Genomic DNA, 22,544 nt, shown 5'->3' with positions numbered 1-22,544 from the left:
TTGTATCCACTTGGAAGTGCAGTGCCATATGTTTCTCTTTTGGAGATGATAGGCAGTTCTCCGTGCCTAATGTTAGTGTTTTCTCCAGAGCCGTGTCGATTCCAAGGTGTGATCTGGTGATTGTACTGCACTGAAAACATGTTCTAAATCGTTTCTCTGACTATAATGGTTGTGGCAGTTTTCATCACAAGCACTTTATTCATTACACCACCATGCTGAGGTGTCACATGCTAGTGAGGGAAAGACATTATTTCAAAGAAATCACATTCTAAAAGTTAAATCAATAAAATAAATAAGTATTTTCATTAAAATGTGTGTTGTGGTCATTTACAATGAAGTGAATAAATATTTATGTTTTGATCATTCTTGTTACCCAGTACACATTCATGACGAGCCCTGATGGGGAAAAATATTTAAATGCAATTGTTAATTAATAATGGACATACGAAAGCATAGTGAAAGTCTTATTTTATTTTGGTGATCCACCATTTTAAAAAGCCTATTTTACCAAATCCAAGGAATAACCATTATATAGTAATATTTCACAGTATAACTGTTTTTACAGATTTTTATTTTGAACATTGGTTTCACCAGCTGTTGCCATGATGTGAAAAGCAACTTATAGAGATGTCACTTTTTTTTGCTTTTTTTTTTTTTTTTTTTTGCTTTACCTAAAAATGTTTCAAAAACAAAATGTAGATAATATTGTTTGAACTGATAACCATTTCTTAGATTTCTAATATGTAAACATTATTTTAGATAAAATCACAACAGCTGGTAGCCTTCTGGTTGTCAATATGAAAATTCTAAATATGGTTTAGAACTGATTCAAGCATTTCACTGTGCAACTGCTAACTTTTGTCCCTTTTTACACCGTATCAAGGTCTATCCTGTACATTTAAATAATCATCAATCTATAATTAATAATATACATCATTTCCAGGCCCAAAAGTTATTTGGACTTTATCTCTCTTTAACGATTATTTAGCCTATTTTTTTTTTCTTTGTTTGGTTTTTATTTTAATTATTTGTTTATGTAAGTCAATAGCAGAATCCTACATAATCCACAACTTTTTTTCCAATGCATCTCTTTTATGACATTTTTTAATCTTTACGTTATGAATATCTAAAATGCAGGCGGAGCATAGGTCTCGTTGGTCTCGAGAAATTGTAATTTTAATGTATCATGAGGCGCTGTATATTTTATTGTTGTATACTAGGCAAAATATTGGAAGAGCTGTCGCGAAACCTCGTTTAGGCTACACTGCGCGCGCGACTAAAACGAGATCTCTCCCATGACTGACGAAGCCTCAGCTCGTTACCGGGAGCGTCCAGAACTCTGCGCGTGGACACTGACAGCGTTTGTAGCGCGAGGTGGGCCCAGGCAGCTGCGTTGACTATTATGAGAACGTTTTAGTTTTGTCAGTGTAGATGGGGTGTAATGGTTTAGTCCAAGGTGCAAACACCTTTGGGACTGAGCATCTCTCCTGTCATACGTAAGCGCGGCTCTGTAGCGTCTACCCAGGGATCCTCCCCGGTGATGGTGCGACAGGGCTGTTACGATGCACGTCGTTTTTGAAACACGGGCAGTTGAGTAAACAAATCAATAAGAAGCCGTGATCAACAAGCGTATTCCTGCAGTAATGTAAAGATGGCGAGACTGCTTCATAACTTGCTGTTGTTGACAGTCGCGCTGACGCTGAAGATCAGAGTTATGGGATACTGGTCTCTTATCTACGGATATTGCGCGCTATGCACGGGCGTAGCGCTGCTCAAACTTGGCTGGAATATCATCCTACGACCGTCAACAACCTTTCAGTGGACGGTTCGTGAGACACCCCCCGCGTGCCTGAATGACACGTCCTTGGGAACCCACTGCTATGTTAGAATCAAGGTAAGAGGTTTCGTTAGGTATCGGTGTAAGATGGATGCATATGACAGTATGGGGGGGGGTGGGGGGGGGGGGAATATATACAAAAACATAACTTTGCTCGTCGGTGCTTACCTTGTTGCTCTTGCATAGCTCATGTGTTCTCAATTATAATTATTTCTCAAAAAATTACCTTTGTCTCACATACAGTCTCCATAAATTATTTAGGAGAAACAAATGAGTCGATTGTTGTCGGACAGTAAGAGTTGTGTAGGCTACTGAGATAATGTTCTTAGGTTTGGTATCTTGCCAAACGCATTTTGAGACATTGTTCTTAATAATTAACAAGATCTCAGAATTTGTACTAATTTTACTCTCATTGACAAACACTTGAGACATAATGGGAAGATCACCCAAAAATGAAAATTCTTAGAGAATTTAATCACCCATGTCCCTCAAAACCTGTATGAATTATCTCCACAATGGAAGTCAATAGTGACCAATCAACAACAACAACTGAATGTTCTTTTGTGTTCTTCAGAAGAAAGTCACGAAGGTTTGGAATGCCATGATGACAGAATGTTACTGTTTGTTTGATTTTTCATAAGGGAGCTGTCTCTTTAAAGAGATCTAATTTGTGTTTGTTGTCACTATGAAGGGAAAAGCAGTGACCGTCAGTGAACATCAGTTCAGCGCCATCTGGGTGGACAGCAGTGTGATCAGTTTCCCGCAAAATGAAAGTCATTGCCTGGACTTTCCACCCAAGTGGTGCTGAAAATATATCCTGCTTAGACAGTCTCAAGATAGCTTTGAGGAAGTCTTAGACTTGAAAGCAACCTCTTTAAATTTTGTTCCTGAGTATGTGTTGTGTAACCTGGGGCATTGAAACATTTCTGAGGAAAAATATTGTAAATTGTTCTCTGGGAGTGGGAGATTTGGTGTAAAAATCTGATTTCTGTCTAAGTAAAATAAGAATTGACCATAAATAAGCGATATTAAAATGTTCTGGGAAAAAAAATTGTTATACATTATTTTCCTGCAGAATAAAATGTAAGAGCTTTATACATTATTATACATTATTATATTCATTAGGTATTTCACTAGTTCACACATATAATTTATGGAGAGTTAATGTAAATGTGTACACTGCAAAAAAATGCTTTTCTTACTTAGTATTTTTGTCTTAGTTCAAACATCTAAAATTTCTTAAAACAAGAAGTATTTACTAGACAAGCAAAAGTAATTGTCTTGTTTTGGGAACAAATAACTAAAAATTAAGAGAGTTTTTGCTTAAAATAAGCAAAATAATCTTGTTTTAAGATTCTTTTGATTACCCCACTGGCAGATTATTTACCACCATGCTGTACTGGGGGAGGGCTTTGAGCTCGGAATTTGGCCCGAACCCAGAGTGCCCCCCGTGTATGTAAGTTTTTAGAACTAAAAGTGTGGAGAAATGCTGATGAAATGTCAATGAACAGAGGTAAGATTGCTGCGTACATATACCTCTTACTGTTGATTAGCTGAATGCTCTCCACTTATGTCAATTATCTGAACGTGCTCCTCCCAAACATTGTTAATAAAACATCATTTTGTGAGGTGGGTTGTTTTCTGTATGTAAACTAGAACCCACAACTTGTTTGTATTCAAAAGTAAAATCTTGCATGGCAAGCCACATTCTCTTTAAATAGCCCCACAACCCGAGGATACTATCACATGGAATTAAATGCAGGCTGTCCTTTAACAGGGTATGAATTTTTTCATAAATGTCCATGGAAGATATTGCTTTAGTATTAGCTGAAGCCTGCGGACATGACTCCCTCTCTCCTGATACATTTTATGGCTCGGCTCTATAAAGCAGAGAGTGATGCGAGAATGGATTTTACATCAGGATGGACAGGCCTGTGTGATTAAAGAAACCGGGTAGCTTTTATGATATCCTGTGTGTATGGTGAAGAATAACTGCCTCTGGTCTCTGTATGGTTCTAGGAGTCTGGACTCAGATTTCACTATGTTGCTGCCGGGGAACGAGGGAAGCCACTTATGCTGTTTCTGCATGGATTCCCCGAGTTTTGGTAAGACTGAAAACGCACTCGCACACACGAGGGAAACACTTCTCTACTGGGATGCTGCCAGACGCAGATCAGAAATATGTTGTTGTGGAATCAGTCCACATTATACACATGGAGTCAGAGACACAACCCTTCCCTTTCAGCACATACTTCTCTCTTTTTAAGACACAATGCCTAAAAATGTGAACCTAATGCTATTAATATCCTCTGGAGAGTCCGAGGTGTGCTGTATTGTTGTTGTTAAATGTTAAACGGATGATATATTGTATTATTGTTCTGTGATCTGGAGTGTCCTGACATTCAGACTATCTTGGGACCAGTGAAGCTGTCATTTCAGTGAGCTGCCAGACAGCAGAACTGCGATCAGGACAGGACTGTGCCTAATTAATGTGGCATGGCTCCTTTCTGCTTCACTGGCCAATCTACTGTTCCAGAATCCAGAAGAGACCTGGAGGACGCCCTTTTTTTCCGACTTTCGCTTCACTTTAGTTTGCTGCATTCAAAAAGTGCAAATCAGAGATTTCCCTCACTGCTGAGCAATAGGGAAGCGTTGAGGTTGTTATAGGGTATGCGTGTGTGTGTGCCAATTTAAAGCTCATCTATATTCTAACATATTGGGTTTGGGTCATGGGAGCCTTTTCTGCATCTGACTCATCAGAATCATAGTCAGACTTCCTTGTGCTTTTGCTCAACTTTCTCTCTCTCACTCTTTCTTCTCCCTCTTTTAGACAGTCACCAATTAGGTAGTGCCAGTGTGGGAGAGTACTAATACAATTCAGTTAAATTTTGCGAATGTCAAACTAGTTTCAGGGTGATTTTGGACAATCCATTTCAGTAAAAGTACTAGCCAGTGGCGCAATTTGCCACTGCTCCTTCAGATTTTTGGCCCAAGTGTGTTTCATTTTAACCCTTAAATGCATGAATGTTTCTTCAAACATTATTGCATATTTGGGTCTTAAGCGACCCGGATCTATATCTAACACAGATGGATCTCTACATTTCCCCATCATATAAAACTCTCCTGATATTAGAGTAACATTTACAGTAGAATGAAATCAAGCATATTTTGTTCCCTTTTGGAGCTTGGAAGGGTTCAGTTTGAGCATATGTTTTATGACATTCTCACTGTACTCATCAGAGCTCATTTTCCAGTACATTCAGCGTCTGGCTCATATTTGCGATCTCAAACATATACTGAAAATATCAATTTCGACATCTTCAAAAAAAAGATATATTTTTAAAATATGTATTTTGATCGCTGACAGCTTCTTCGCCAGTTCCCATATCAAGTGACAGTGACACTCAGCACTTGCTCTGCAGTAAATCGCTGAGCCATTTCAAGTTTTGATGGGGATACTTGCAAGAGCCTCTAAAATAAAAAGGCAGTTATATACTTTATATACTTGAATATTTACTTCTTCTTATTATGTTTACATTGTAATTTTTTTCCCACTATTAGAGACCTGTTATATGTGCACTACCACTTAAAAGTTTGGGTTCGGTAAAATTTGTTAAAAACCTGATTAAACCTGAGAAAACAAAACAAAATGTTTGAAAGAAGCCTCTTATGCTCACCAAGGCTGCATTTATCATCTTTCACCAAGGCTGCATTCATTCATTTTATTTAGTTATTTATTTATTTGTACTTTTCCATGGCTTCAGCATTGTGACTCCTTTGAAAATATCTGCTCTTATACTATCTTATGGATGAGAGAGAGAGAGAGAGAGAGAGAGAGAGAGAGAGAGAGAGAGAGAGAGAGAGAGTTCAGACATCTTACAGCAAACCTGTATATTTCTAGAAATCACACAAAACATTTCTCAAAGATTTACCCCATGTTTTTTTCCAGGTTCTCTTGGCGTCACCAGCTGAGGGAATTTAAGAGCGAGTTCCGCGTTGTTGCCGTGGATATGCGAGGCTATGGGGAGTCTGACCTGCCCTCCTCCACTGAGAGCTACCGACTGGACTACCTTGTCACCGACATCAAGGACATTGTGGAGTATCTGGGTAAGAACAGACTGCCTCCTTTATCTCAGCCCAATTTCCATTTCACATTCCAGCATGTCTAGAGGTTTTGATAAGGCTGTTGTAGTGGTGAATGCTAATGTAGCGCTCTTCCCAACAATCTGTAATGTGAAGGTGACCCCCTGATGTCCTTGGCTTTTTAGATACGTATTGTCAGCTTAGGATGCTTAACATGAAGTCTAATTAACTGATTTCAAATACAGAATTACTAGTTGAGCTTCGTTACAGTACTGTGTGACTCAAGGACAAGGACAACTGTGGGTGAACACTATATATCATGTCAAAGTTAAATTCATCTGCACACTGTGGCATGTGTGTAAGCGGCTGGTGTATTATGACAGGCCCTCAATGACACGTTATTAGGATTCATGATGATGTCTTGCTCCAGGGTCTTAGCTCCTTGACACTGGAATCACTCTATTGCAGATGATGGAAACTTCCACGCTGGCTTACAGCAATGGTGTCATTCATACTTAGTCAGACCTTAATATGACACTAAATTAACTGCAACGTGATATTATTGCGAAAGAGGACTTACACATGAACTACAGTGTAAAAAGTAGTTACACTCACCTAAAGGATTATTAGGAACACCTGTTCAATTTCTCATTAATGCAATTATCTAATCAACAGATTACATGGTAGTTGCTTCAATGCATTTAGGGGTGTGGTCCTGGTCAAGACAATCTCCAGAACTCCAAACTGAATGTCAGAATGGGAAAGAAAGATGATTTAAGCAATTTTGAGCATGGCATGGTTGTTGGTGCCAGATGGGCCGGTCTGAGTTTTTCACAATCTGCTCAGTTACTGGGATTTTCACGCACAACCATTTCTAGGGTTTACAAAGAATGGTGTCAAAAGGGAAAAACATCCAGTATGCGGCAGTCCTGTGAGTGAAAATGCCTTGTTGATGCTAGAGGTCAGAGGAGAATGGGTCGACTGATTCAAGCTGATAGAAGAGCAACTTTGACTGAAATAACCACTCCTTACAACCGAGGTATGCAGCAAAGCATTTGTGAAGCCACAACACACACAGCCTTGATGCGGATGGGCTACAACAGCAGATGACCCACCGGGTACCACTCATCTCCACTACAAATAGGAAAAAAAGGCTACAATTTGCACAAGCTCACCAAAACTGGACAGTTGAAGACTGGAAAAATGTTGCCTGGTCTGATAAATCTCGATTTCTGTTGAGACATTCAGATGGTAGAGTCACAATTTGGTGTTAACAGAATGAGAACATGGATTCATCATGCCTTGTTACAACTGTGCAGGCTGCTGGTGGTGGTGTAATGGTGTGGGAGATGTTTTTTGGCTCACTTTAGGTCCCTTAGTGCCAATTGGGCATCGTTTAAATGCCATGGCCTTCCTGAGCATTGTTTCTGACCCTGTCTATCCCTTTATGACCACCATGTACCCATCCTCTGATGGCTACTTCAAGCAGGATAATGCACCATGTCACAAAGTTTGAATCATTTCAAATTGGTTTTGTGAACATGACAAGGAGTTCACTGTACTAAAATGGCCCCGACAGTCATCAGATCTCAACCCAATAGAGCATCTTTATATTGCACAAAATATTGTGGCTATGATTTAAGAATTTGTCCACGAAATAATGTTTTCCCTCTTTTTAGGGTCAGTTGTAGCCACATTGTATTAATTCCCTCATTTTAATCTAGTTAAAACATTTTAACCAAAACAAGGGAACAAATCAATTAAAAGTGTCCATGAATTAATAACATGCAGGAAAGAATTTCTAATGTTTTTGTCCCCGTCATGTATGTCTTTCAAATTAGAGGACAGCATTTTAGGTTGGAACTGTGGGTTAGTGGTTAGACATTATGCTATGGTGCTCATTTGGAAAATATGAGAAATTTTCCGATTCCTATTAATAAGTCATGGACGGATTCTTAATTCATAGTTACATTTGTATTTTTTACCAATGTCATGTGCAATGCTCTGTAGAAAATTAAATCATATAAAATATGCCACAGAAAGCCAATTATGTACTCTAAAATCAGAAGTGTTTTTACTTAAAGGGGCAGTGTATACTATTTATGAGGATCTATTGACAGAAATGCAATATAATATACATAACTAAGTTTTCAGTGGAGTATAAAACCTTACAAAATGTACTGTTATGTTTTTTATTACCTTAAAATTAGCCATTTCTATCTCCATACACCACGGGTCCCCTTACAGGGAAATCGCCATTTTGCGCCGTTTTGTTTCTACAGTAGTCCTAAACAGACAAACTTCTATATAGAGTCCTAGGAACTCTCTGCTCTCCTCGACGACGATATTTTTGTCCTGTGTTGGCCCCCGCAGGCTCTTTGAAAGGGAGGGGTAAGTGGTGGGTGATTGTAATTCACAACCTCAGCACTAGATGCCACTCAAATTTACGCACTGCACCTTTAAATCAAAAATATTAATTTTATTTAACAAAAAAATGGCTATGGTGCTTATTTGGAAAATATGAGTTTGAGTTTGGTTTGAGTTATTCCTCAATCCTGTTATCGCTACCATTTCCTGTCTTGTCTTTCACTTTACCTATTAATTACGAGGCATACATACACAGCAAACACAAACATGTCAGCTTCCTCCTTCTGATCCTCTCCTCAGGATACAACAGATGTTTTCTCGTGGGGCATGACTGGGGTGGCATCATCGCATGGCTCTGTGCAATTCACTACCCTGAAATGGTGACAAAACTCATAGTGCTGAACAGTCCTCACCCCTGTGTGTTCACTGGTAAGATCCCTATACATCTGACATCGACAAACAGACTTCCTGTCCAAACATGCCAGTTCCAGAGGCTTTTTGTTTTGTTTTTAGGGCTCATTAGTATGAGCTGCATCATTCACAATGAAATATTGTGGTTAGGTCCAGGGAATCATGGGGCTTTGCCCTCCATCTGTCTTGTGCACTCCAGCCTGGAGAAGGAGGTAATTACAGGCAGGCTTTTGGCAAAGACTCGGAACCTTCTTATAATAACACTGAGTACCTGACATACCTCAGTGACATATCGAATACATCTTTTGCATTTCTTGTTCTTTTGAAATGTATCTCCTCTAAATGGGGTGTCTTAACCATGCAATGCATGTGTTATGAAACACATTTGATTCAATTACATAAATTACATAAAATCAAAAGGTATGTTGCCTAGAGACAACACTGTGGAAAAATGATAATTAAAGACTGATAATAAAAACGACCTGCTACATGACAATTAAATAAAATTGGCTCCTAACTAATCTTTTAATTACAAATTTCACATATTTTTAATATGTAGATAACATAAAACTCTTAATATTTTAGAGTTAGGTTTATCTACGACCAAAAGTGAATCATATTTTATGATGGATGAGAAATCAATGCTATGTGCTTTTCTGAGAGCAGTTCTCCAAAGTAAAAATGTGTCCTTGATGCAGTGCACAATGCAAGATTTTAAATTAGTTTAAAATGACTGCCAGGAAGATATTGTAACCAAAAAATCCCTTTACCCGTTTCACGAGTTCACACTTACATCAATTAAATAGAGTAAAGATTATGCGTATATGGCATGCTGTCCGGGGAGGGCTCTGGGCTCGGAAATTTTGCCCGAACCCAGAGTATCCCCTCCCTGTGATGAGATAGTCTAGAACTAGATTGCAAGTTCATGATTGTTTTGATATTTATAGGGGGTGGTGGTGGGATGCTGAGAAACTGTCAATGACAGGAAGGTAATTCAGCTGTCTATATACACCTCCTATCATTGATTAACTGATTAGTTTAATTTGCTCCTCTTGTGTTCAATTTAGGTTTAATTATCTGAGCCTGCTCCACCTGTGTTTAATTAGATTTAATTGTCTGTGCGTGCTTCTCCCGAAATTAGTTAATAAAAACATAAATTATTCAAAATCAAAATTCAAAACCATATTAGTGCCAGTTTATTTACAAGTCATGTGCTTACAAAAAATATGGGTTTGTACTTTCAAGTTACGTGTCGCCTAGCCACATGCTACACATCTACAACATAATCTGTCCGAAAAATTATTTGTAAATAAATTATTTACTTTCCCCTTTTTGATGAAACTTTACAGCTTTCTGCATTTTCACTGTGGGGGTGCTCTGACACATCTTTTGAAAAATTACTGAATCTCTTGATCAAAACACATGAAAAAGAAGATGCAGAAACAAACGATAGCATAATCATATGCATATGTAAAATAATGCGACCATCAACATTAAAGGAACACTCCACTTTTTTTGAAAATAGGCTCATTTTCCAAGTCCCTTAGAGTTAAACAGTTGAGTTTACTGCATGCATTATTTGACATTTCAGAAAGCACGCAAGGAGAGCTGCCTTTATAATCACTCATAAAGCTGTCACTAATGGATTGTAACACTTCTGATTGGCCATTGCGTTCAAGAAATCAACAGATATGTCTCAGATTGGGTACATTGCTCAATGGTGCAAAAACATAACACAGTGTTTGTGCCTGTAAATAGTTTTTTGTTGTTGTTCTTGCATTTGCAATAAATTAATAACAACTGATTTGTTTTTAGATATTTGCTTTAAAATATTAATTTAGATATTTTCCAGAAGTCTCACAAATAATTTTGCTCTCCCACAACCCACACATACAAGTGTCTTAATGCTCAAACCCAAATATCAAATGTTTTCCCGCGCCGCACTCTGTTGTGTTGGGTCCCGCGGTAGTCCAGCGGGAGTGCAGGTCCCTACCCCTGTGCTGTGACTGTTGTTTTTTCTTCTGTGAGACCCAAAAGAAGATATTTTGAAGAATGTTGGTAACCAAACAGTTTTGGTTTCCATTGACTTCCATTTTCAATGGGAACCGAAAATGGTAATTCTTTTTCATTTTCTCTCTTCTTTGTCCAGATTATGCCCTTCGTCACCCAAGTCAGATGCTCAAGTCAAGTTACTACTTTTTCTTCCAGTTGCCACATTTCCCAGAGCTAATGCTCTCCATCAATGATTTCAAGGTGAGCTTGACTAACAGTTTGGGGTCAGTAAGGTTTTTTTAATAGCCTCAGTAAATATATGCATTAAACTTATCTAAAGTGACAGTTAATATATTGCTCCAAAAATGTCAAATAAATGCTGTTCTTTTGAACTTTAACCAAATAATTCTGGAAAAAATATATATTTTCCACTAAATTTTCCACTAAAATGTTAAGCAGCACACCAATTTTCGACTGTGACAATAATGAAAATAGTTTCTTAAACAGCAAATCAGCATATTAGAATGATTTCTAAAAAGATCATGTGACATTAAAGGCAGTTTTGGCATCATCAGCAACAGATTTTGTGAGAAAACATTAAATTGTAACAATATTTCACCTTTTTAAAAAAAAATAAAGCCTAACAATCTTGGTGGGCTACTTAAAAATCTTAGTGACTCAAAATCATGCTATATACATTCGTTACTTGACTTTACTGTAATAAATTAATGTGATGACTGCAGCAAACAATATATTCTGAATTCCTGGACTGATTTCAGAATTACAAATAAATAACTACATATGTGGCCTATAAACTGAGAAATGCTAGATTACTAGAGTGTGGGTTGATGTTATCTCTATTGTTTTAATTACCCATCATTCTGGATGATTCTTTATAACTTAACAGCTTTTTGGTCCAGCATGTGATTTATTTTTTGTGTGTCAGAATTACTAATACAGAGTGAATCATTTGGCCAAGTTTATCCATCTGTCTTCAACACACAGCTCAGTTTTACTTCAGCTACTTTTAGTGTTATTATTTCATGCATATCATACCTCCTAAATAGAAACCTATAATAAGCATGTGCAGTATTTAAAGGAATACTTCACCGATAGCATTAAGCTTTGTATAACTAGGAACCCGGTAGTATATTCGAATGGCCGTGCTTCCCTCCCTCATGTCCCACTGAGACGAGAGATTTCTGTATTTTGTGTGTGGAAAAAAAACTCAGATGACGTAAAATTCGTCATTTAGCGTCATCTGAGGCTTTTTTGGCCCGAGGCTAGAGACTACAGTCAATAGTAGGAGCTATTTCCGCATGCTTCAGTCGTGTCGCAAAAGTGGATCTCCACGGTTAGACTTCTGTTCATTCATAACGGAGCGGTGCGAAGAAAAGTGAACAATGAAAGTTAAGCCTCCATAGGCATGAACTGAAAATGTGCCAGACTGGGCATGCACCGTGAATGAAATGTGTGCGCACTGTACGGCAATCAATTAATTACACTGCAGCCATGAATGAATGCCTGTGCGGCCGTGCTCATTTTAGTTTTGGTTTAGAATTAGCGCCAATTCGGGGGCGGGTTGCTTGAATTGTGGGTTCATTAGCTTATTATTCTTAATGAAAAACACAACAACAAAACGGTACAATGACAAACTCACGTAAAGGAACTGTAAGAAATATATATCAATATATATCATAAAATTACCCTGATATGTCACTAGACATTAAGAAATCATGTTAATTTCAAATACTTAAATCACTGACAACAGTAGTCTGGCCAAGATATTGTTTAAAAGTTGTTGTTGCAGCCCTCAACTGATGTTGCGGTCTTACATACACTTCCTTTAAATAGGTGCTTGTACATTTTACATTGAAACCAAATCTTCCGCGATCATCTTGCCATTCATCTCCTCGCTCTGGTGATGAATGAAATCTGGCTCCTGCTGCTGGTCTGTCTCTCATTCGGCTCACACTGTATTGAGCAGAACCGTTCAGTTTTTAATTGTAGTGTCAGTTCTCTAATTGAACTAAATGATTTTGAAAACGACAGTGGTGGTGGTGCTGCAGTGGGCAAGTAATGTAAGCGGTAGGTGTGGCTTGGGGGAGTAGGGCAGTGAAGCAAGTGCATTCTGGGAGTTGCTGTCTTTTATCCACATGAGCAAAAAATACATTTTCTGGCTTTTCTCAGTCTAAAAGGCACCAACTTCTAAAAGAAATCCCATTTCTACTACATAAATGACCCAATTTAAATACACATTCATCTTTCCAGCGGTGAAATCCCTTTAAGCACAGCATATTTAAATAATCCACTGTGTAGTTGTCAAGTATCATTTAAACCAATAAGAGCAAAATATTTAATTGCTCTGCTACCTTTGTAAAATTACAAATATTTATTTAGCATAGCATCTATAGAATTGCTTTTTCTTTTCAGTTACTTTTCAGATGTGGGACCAGATTGAATTATGGGTCCCACTTTATAATAAGCATCTTTAACTATTATGTACTAACATTTCAATTAATCATTTCATATAAAGCACTTATTGTGCACATGTTTTGAGTTGTACTTTTACTTTTTAAAAGATACCTATATGTAATCTGTAGTGTCTTTGATGACATCTATAGTTACTTTTTCATCCACTCTAAAAATTAACCATACTAAAAAACCTGTAACCTTAACTGTATCCCACTTCAATGGCAGCAAAAATATTTTTCAACACAACATGAACACAATAAGTACATTGTACTATTAATGTTTTTATTTTTATTTTATTTTTTACGGGGGTTGGAGAATTAAACACCTTTCATATTTGGGGCCAATCTTCTCTGATTTCATATTCCATCTGTAGAAGCAGAGTGTGAAGGTTGAATTATAGCAGATCAACAGCACAGCTGTACATAAAATATTGCAATCCACACAACATAATGGGAGATATATCAGAGTTCAAAAGAGGATAAATTGATGGTGCACATCTCGCTGGCTCATCTGTGACAAGGACTTTGAATTTGAATTTATTTATTTGATCAGGGACAATGCACAGAAAAAACATTAGTCTAAAAAGACGAGATGTCATGTGCCAGGTTATAGCAAAAAATGCTAATTTCCACCCGCAGTCCCTGGACAGGTAGATGTTATAAGCCCTACGTACAAGAGTTCATAAAACATATACAAAATAATACATAAAACCATTACTTCACTCACATCATAAAAACACACTCCACATCAGGACTCACTCACTCACTCACTCACTCACTCACTCAATACATCGTTCATATCACAGTCAATTCAGTGCGTACAGGTTTGCTTTAATAATAACCACTGTTTGGTCAGGCGTCTAAATGTACTATAGTTTGTACATGAGATAATTTCATTTGGAAGAATATTCCAAAGGTTCGCTGCTTTATAAAAGAATGATTGTTGACCATATGTGGTTCTACATTTTGGAACACTGCACTCTCCTCTGACTGTCGACCGTGTGGCTCTAGAAATTCTCTCCGAATTTAATGTGACAAATTTTCTCAAAGGGGGAGCAGCGATGTTATGGATAATTTTAAATAAAGCAGAAATTTGATTATATTTAATAAGATTTTCAAAACTCAAAATATTATATTTACTTTGTACTTTACAGTGATGGTACTGGCGAGGCTTTTTATCATGGATTTTTATGGCCCTTTTATACAATGATTCAAGGGATTTTAACGATGTTTTACACGCTTGAGACCAACATGCAATACAGAAGGTGTGGAACAATCATAGTGTTGAGATATATATTTGAAGCATCCGTAGTTAATGAATTTCTAATATGTTTATAGTTCATCAAATTAAATTTCAATTTATTACTAAGATTTTTTATGTGACTTTTAAAACTAAGGTTCGAATCAAGTATTAAACCTAAATATTTTGTTTCATTTAAATTTTTAATTGTTTGTCCATTTACTTGAATTTCTTGAGTTACTTGTAATTTACGTTTATTTGAAAAAAACATTGAGACCGTTTTATCAACATTTAAGGTCAGACAAGACGTACGTAACCATCGTGCAACTTTTTGCATCTCAAGGACAGCAAGTTGTGGTATATCGAGAGCTATGATATTAATGTCGACATACCATCACTAAGTACAAACCACATCCAACAGGAGTAACTGTCGTTGCAACAGGAAGCTGTCCGAAAAAAATGTCTAGGTACTAGCCCAGATGAATATGTACTGTTCTCTAATGAGTCCACCATCACTGTCTTTCCCACATCCAAGAGAGTTGTGTAGAAGCCCCAAAGAAGCTTACCACCCAGACTGTTGCATACACAGAGCAAAGCACAGTGTGGGTAAGGAATGTTTTTTGCATTCCCTAGGCCAACTTCTTTTGCTAGATTGGTGTATCACTGCCAATGACTACTGAACCATTCTGGAGGACCACCTGCACCTAGTGGTTCAAACATTGTACCCTGCATTTGGTGCCTTGTATCAAAATGATAATGCACCAATACACGCAGCAAGACTGGTGACAGAGCATGAAAGCCAAGTTCACAGTCACAAATCTTAATATGATTGAGTCACTTTGGTGTGACTTTTAGATGAGCAAGTAAGGAAACTTTTTCCTCCATCAGCATCACTTGACCTGGCCACGGCGGAGGAATGGCTCAAAATCCCTCTGGCCACCGTGCTTGTATCTATGATTCCCAGGATGAATTCATGCCGCACTGGCTGCAAAATGAATAATAATGAACTAATAAGTTGTTGTGGTCAAAAATTAGATCTATCAGTTTCATTATCCAACCCCTGTAAGTACATAGCGGTTAAAGACACCTAATATAAAGCGGGACCGAATTATGTGACTTCTTCCTTATTGTTTGCTAATGTGGATTTACAGGCGCTGAAGAATCTATTCACCAGCCGCAGCACAGGCATCAGTTGTAAAGGCCGCTGGCTCACCACAGAAGACCTTGAAGCATACCTGTATGCCCTTTCACAGCCAGGGGCCCTCACAGGGGCCCTCAACTACTTCAGAAATGTCTTCAGGTACTGTTTCTTTTTTGAAAATCTTATAACAAATTCAGAATTCAGCATTCATTTGCTGATGTCTTATACAAAAATGCAGAATAGTCACTACTTGGTTGTCAGAAAATATTGCCCTCATAGTGCCTGAAATGCATATTTGTTTTTATTAAGCAACTTTTGAGAGGGTGCTATTTTTATTTTATTTTTTACTTTAGCTACTGCAGCAGTGATTCTTATAACAGAATTGTTTTCTTGCTTATGAATAAAAAATGATATAATTATTTCAAAATGTATAGACATCAAAAAAATCTGTATCACGGTTTGGGTGGACAGAATGGAAACTAATTTCCTAAGTGCATTCATAAGAGAGATTGATTTCACGCTCTCTGAACTGTGCCTGAACAGCCATTAACTCACTGCCTATGTAGTAATGATATTCATTCACACTGAGCTCATATCAGCAGCAGATCAACTGCTGGGTGTATCTCTGAGAGTACTAAACAATCAAAATGGGTTTTTAGTTCATTTTAATACACCCAAACAATTGTAAAAGTACACTGCATTAATTTGCTTGCGGAGTGCATGTGTTGGGAACATGTGAGACGTGCATGCATGACTGAGCCCTCCATCTGCTCCTGAAGCACACTTTGATTATGTCTCAGGCCAGAGCTGCGCTGAATGTGCTTGTGTGTGCGTAGGTGGGCAGGTGGGTGTGTGTAGGAGGGCGCTGACATAACAGTTTCTACGGAAGCTAGAAACACACAAGTCCATATCAGAGAACTGAGGAGAGGAGCTTGAGGTGTCCAAACCTTTAAAGGGTTAGTTCACCCAAAAATGAAATTTCTTTCATTAATGACTCAGCCCAATGTCGTTCCACACCCGTAAGACCTCCGTTCATCCTCAGAACACAGTTTAAGATATTTTAGATTTAGTCAGAGGCCTTTCTGTCCTTTGAATGTAAGTGTATGCCCACTTGCTGTCCACGTCCAGAAGGTAATGAAAACATCATCAAAGTAGTCCATATGAGACATCAGTTGGTTAGTTAGACTCTTTTGAAGTGTCAACAATACATTTTGGTCCAAACATAACAAAAAAATACGACTTTATTCAGCATTGTCTTCTCTTCCGCGTTTGTTTTCAAACCTCAAATAAAGAATCAAACGGTCGTGAATCAGCAGATTGATTCGTGATTCATATCGCCAATGTCACGTGATTTCAGCAGTTTGCCAGTTTGACACGCATTCCGAATAATGATTCATGACCGTTTGATTCTTTATTTGAGGAACACGGAAGAGAAGACAATGCTGAATAAAGTCGTATTTTTTTTGTTATTTTTGGACCAAAATGTCTTGTTGACGCTTCAAAAGAGTCTAACTAACCAACTGATGTCACATATGGACTACTTTGATGTTTTCATTACCTTCTGGAGGTGGACAGCAAGTGGACATACACTTGCATTCAAAGGACAGAAAGCCCTCGGACTAAATCTAAAATATCTTAAACTGTGTTCCGAGGATGAACGGGTGTGGAAAGACATTGGGGTGAGTCATTAATGAAAGAAATTTCATTTTTGGGTGAACTAACCCTTTAAACACGTCTTCACCTCTTAAACTAACTAGTATGTCCAGTGGGTTTTTAGGGCTGTCAGAAAGCTGCAAGAGGGTTCTATCAAGTCAGTGGAAACATTATAGAGAAAAAAATTAAACACATTTTTAAGACTGTCAATGTGGAATGATATTGATTATGAAAAACAATTTGCAAATATTTAGCTGTGTTGAAGATTTACTGGAAAATTAAGATTTTTGCTTTGGCTTCAGTGCAGTCATAATATAAAAGCAAATTATTTAATTTAGCATATTTTCACACTATTCCTCACATAGTAGTACAAATAGGTCTTCTATTACAAATAAATATTCTATATATAGCTTGTAACGGTCACTAAGTGTATTTACGGTAATTTGAGTTAGAATGTGCATAGACTAGAGGGTGTCTGAAAGTGAGGAGAAAGAGATAACCGCTCTACCGACTTTCTACTCTTCTTCCTTTTATTTTCCTTTTCCTATCTGTGACCTCAGTTGAATGTTTATTTGTATACTTTTTCCTCACTCAATCCCCATGTTTGTGGATGAGTGTGATGCCATTCTTTTAAACCCGGGGAAAATATGCCAGCCCTCGTATGTATCTTTTCCTCCGACACCACGTTTGATTTCTTTCTGGGCAACAACATCTCAACTGTGCATTACAAGCTGTCTTCATATTTTAGGAAGGGGGTCTCTTGCAAGGGAATCATGTATGGGGATCCATACCATCAAAACGTTTGAAACCCCACCTATAGACTTTTTAAAATGGCACTTATAGTACTTATTTAGTTATGTAATATTTCATGTGTACATATATTGGTATTAGTCACAGGCTGCTTTCCCTATGATTATTCTGGTATTTAAAGAAATAGTTCACCCCATCCTAGGTGTATATGACTTTCTTCTTTTCTTCTTTTCTTCTAGCGCAATTAAAGTTTTATAAAATAATATCCCTGACGTAGGATTTAGGTGTAGCACAAGCTTAGGTGAGAATTGACAAACCCAGAAAGGTAGAGGATAGAGCAAAACTAAACACCAGTTATGAATTAGAAGTCTAAAAAAATGTTGGAATTCCAATATTTAAAAAAAGGAGCTATGTCCGACCTAGGGTCAGAGGTCACTCTTCTGCCGGAACTTGACTCTCTGGTAAACGTGTGAATGGCTGTTGCAATCTCAGTTGTCATCCAAGTCATCTCAGTCTTCCAAGTCATCACAGTCATCATCTAGTCATCCAAGTCCTCTTTAAGTCATCCAAGTTGTCTTGTTCCCAGTCATTTTCTCATCTTGTCTGATCTCTAGTGTGTGTGTGTCATCATCCTCCTGCCATCAAAAAATGCTTAAAAATGTTAACATTAGATAACATTCAGGGCTCAAAATTAACGCTTCTCCACTTGTCCGGGACGAGTGAATTTCTTGAAAGGACAAGTGAAAGAGAATTTTACTTGCCCGACAGCCTGATTAAAACGCCGATAGCAAAAAAAATAACTAACGAATCACCAAAATGCAAGAATGTTTCTGCATTTATTTTGTGTAAGTGGCGATTGATAGTGGATGATATATAATGTAATGAACTGACGTCTGATGGTAACAGCACGTTATTGACGCTCGCGCATCTCGAGGAAAAATCTAAACAAATGAGCTCAGAGAAATTGCGGTAAACATTCAAAATGTGAAGTTTTTATATTTTTTATATATGATACAGTTAAACAACACACAACCAAATGTTTTCCTGAATACCATCACAATTGAAAATTACTCTAATTTCATATGACAGTTCCATAAACAATCAGTTTCAGTCAATCTCATGTAAATCTTGAGTACCTATATAGAGTAGTATTGCATCCTTCATATCTCCGAAAAGTCTTTAGTTTTATTATATTTATCAAAGAAATATAGGCTGTACCGAGTCTTTCCGGAAAAAACCGAGCGGCTGGAGGCGTATCGGGTCGGCGGAGCTAAAGAATGACAATCGCGCAAAGCGGTGACGTCCTCAAGCGTGGAGAAACCCATGGCTATCAATCAGATTCAACTAATACATATATGATCCAGAATCAGATCCGGAGGCTGAAATAAATTGAACAGGGGAAGCAATAACATCAAGACGTCCGTCACTGTGGTATGTACTGTATTTAGTGGCCTGTCAACATTTGTGTGGGTTTACTCGCAGTTTATGAGGACATGATTCGGTTTATGGACTATTGTATGCGACTAAACATTAGCCGTAGCAAGCAAAATGGTTTTGCACGTCAGACTAGTGTAACGTTATACATAGAACAACAATGGAGGAACCGTTAGCGCATTTGAATGACGAAGCACGCTTTGTGAGAATGCTAGGTTTGGGTGGTTTTACAATAAACAAACTGACACCTATAGTGGTGAGCTAAACAAATGTATTTAAACACACACCATAGACTGATGCTCCATTGATAAATTAATTAACGTTATACACAATTGTGTCGTTTACTGATGTTTACTCACGTGACGATAGCCAACAGCATAGACATTTGAAGCAGTTTTACTCACCGCCTGCTTCCAAAGCAGGATCGTGAACCTTTATCTTCACCGCTCCATCAAAAACACACTTCTCTGGTAACTGTTGATTTGGTGAAGTCCTGTGACAGCAGTGACTGCGGAGATCCACTTTTGCGACGCGACTGAAACGTGATGTTGTGCCGCTTCTTGCATTTCTGCGTTCAAATTGGTTCAAATGCAGCGCTGCCTTCCTGGAATGCTGTACTGAAGCGTTGAAGTCGCTTAATGTCACCCATAGGAATAAAGTGGAGCGCGGCGCAGACTATAACGACATAAGTGTTCACAGACGAGTGGATCTGCAGCTGAAGAAGTGTTTATGGCCGTGCATTTCCTCCTCGCCTCTAGTCACGCGCGCACACCCTACCAGGAGAAGAGCCCGTATGGCCCATACAAGGACCTTCCGCTCTATCGACGTCAAGCCAAGCCATACTCGAAAATAACTCTCCGAAACTTGTGAGAAACCGGAAGGAGTATTTTTGACACAGAAATACTCATTCAAACGTCCAACTTAGTTTTTGAAACTTTGTCTATGTTTAGGATGGGAATCCAAGTCTTTAACAGTGTAAAAAGCTCAGTATGCATGAAACAGCATTTCACCCCCCCCTTTAATTAACATTTAGTCACTTACATTTTAGATGCAATATTGAGTGTTTTTGTTCTATTTCAGGAGCGAAAATAGTTCCAAACAAAGATTCCAAGCAGCAAAGTTCCAAACAGCAGAACCATAACGCCTCTCACAGCAACAGTGTGTTACTGAATGATTCAGTGTTTGAATGAATCGGTTGAATTAAAGAATCAATGACCTGTTCGTAAACAACTGCCACATTCTTAAATGAATCAGTCGTTTGAATTAATCATTTAAATTAATGACTCAATGACTCACTCATTAAAGGGTTAGTTCACCCAAAAATGAAATTTTTTATATTTATATTTAAAAAAGATATTTTATATTTAGTCTGACAGCGTATGCAAGTGTATGCACACTATACTGTCCATGTCCAGAAAGGTAATAAAAACATAATCAAAGTAGTCCATATGTGACATCAGTGGACTACTTTGATGTTTTTATTCCCTTTATGGACATGGACAGTATAGTGTGCATATACTTGCAACCGCTCTCAGACTAAATATAAAATATCTTAAACTGTGTTCCGAAGATGAACGGAGGTCTTACGGGTGTGGAACGACATTAGGGGGAGTCATTAATGACATAAATTTCATTTTTGGGTGAATTAACCCTTTAAAATAATTTATAGATCCGCATCGGCCTGTTATTGCAGGGACATTGACTTTTCACGCCCCTAAACATGACGCGGATCAAAGCGAACTGTGATTGGTTGCGTTACATGTCACTCAAACGTCCTCTTTGGCGGTCCTTGATCAATGAAAGCTGCAAGAGAGTCCAGGCCTTCTGCCATCAAGTCTGGCTATGCCAGACTATTCAATTCAATTCCACATTTATTTGTATAGTGCTTTACAAAATACATGTCGTTTCAAAGCTTTACAGAAAATGCATTTGTCTACATTACAATTTAAAGTGATTTGTTATCAGGGGAGACTATGTCCAAGTTATGGATTTCAGAAAAGTACATATATACAAATCATGTAGTTATATAACAATGTATTAATGCACATTGTAGTAATTAAAGGCAAAAACAATAACATTTTGAATCAATTGAGAGCCCTAATATTTGTATTATTTGTATTCGGCAGTGTCCTCCCACTGAGTCAGAGTGAGGTGAAGTCTCCTGTATTGCTGCTGTGGGGAGAGAGAGATGCCTTCCTTGAGCAGGACATGGCCGAGGCCTGCCGTCTGTACATCAGAAACCATTTCCGTCTCAACATCATCTCTGGAGCCAGTCACTGGCTGCAACAAGACCAGCCCGACATCGTCAATACACTCATATGGACTTTCATTAAGGAGGGAGAAGGCCGGAAAAACTACAGGAACTTATAATGGGGTCCTTTGCCCTCTGAGCTTGTCTGAAGAGGGGACCAGGGAAATGCCTGTGAACACAAACCAATGTAATGATTAATGCAATCATCGTTTTAAATTTGATACATTTAAGATATAGAAACAAATCAAACTTCAGTGAAGCAGAAAAGAACAAAAGCACATTTCAATTGGAGGGGATGCATAGAGAGTAGTACGTTTAATCTCTTTTTCTCAAGTTTGCACATGACATTCGCCTTAAGGTTTTTTGGTGACAAGTGTTTAAAAGTGTGTTGCAAAATATCTGTAAGTTGTAATGTGTGGTGCCTTTCAACATACCATTTTGCAGCGTAAGATGTGCCATGTCTTTTTGAGAATGAGCTGTGGGGTTGTCAGCCATTTGTATTGTCAGTTTGCTACTCTCTAACACAGTCTTAAGGGAGTCCTAAACCCCTCCGCATCTCTATCAGGTGTTGTCTTAGTGGGAAATATTGTTCTTCTTCTTCTTTTTTTGTATTTTTGACAATATTTGGCTTAAAAGTTTGAGAATTTCATTATTTTGATCCTCCTGTATGATAAAACAAAGTGATGTTTAAATATTGTACACTTTTTTTGTATCTCTTGCTAAACTGCATCAAAAAAAAAAAAATACAACCAGCTCTGCGCCATTATGATTTTATAAGTAAATAAATAGGCCTAATAGTGGGAACTCATTCACTTGAACACTGTTACCTTTGGTTATTGATAAGAAGAATTTGCAAATGTTTGGTCTTGCAGGGAAAAAAGGTAGTTGCGGTTAAAAAAATATTGTGTTAA

At 37.9% G+C, this 22,544-nt stretch overlaps 1 protein-coding gene across 1 annotated transcript; it reads left to right on the top strand.

Moving 5' to 3' along the window:
- The first annotated feature begins 1,256 nt into the window (after nucleotides 1–1,256).
- ephx4 (epoxide hydrolase 4) lies at nucleotides 1,257–22,441 on the top strand. The gene is made up of 7 exons (XM_067459548.1): nucleotides 1,257–1,894; nucleotides 3,857–3,942; nucleotides 5,787–5,944; nucleotides 8,588–8,716; nucleotides 10,848–10,951; nucleotides 15,556–15,704; nucleotides 21,509–22,441. Exons 1-7 carry the CDS (start codon nucleotides 1,652–1,654, stop codon nucleotides 21,750–21,752), a joined length of 1,113 nt encoding a protein of 370 aa, XP_067315649.1. The 5' UTR covers nucleotides 1,257–1,651; the 3' UTR covers nucleotides 21,753–22,441.
- The last annotated feature ends 103 nt before the right edge of the window (nucleotides 22,442–22,544 follow it).

The sequence above is a fragment of the Pseudorasbora parva genome, chromosome 12, assembly GCF_024679245.1.
Source record: "Pseudorasbora parva isolate DD20220531a chromosome 12, ASM2467924v1, whole genome shotgun sequence".
Taxonomy (NCBI): domain Eukaryota; kingdom Metazoa; phylum Chordata; class Actinopteri; order Cypriniformes; family Gobionidae; genus Pseudorasbora; species Pseudorasbora parva.
This window is presented reverse-complemented; position numbering and strand designations above follow the sequence as displayed.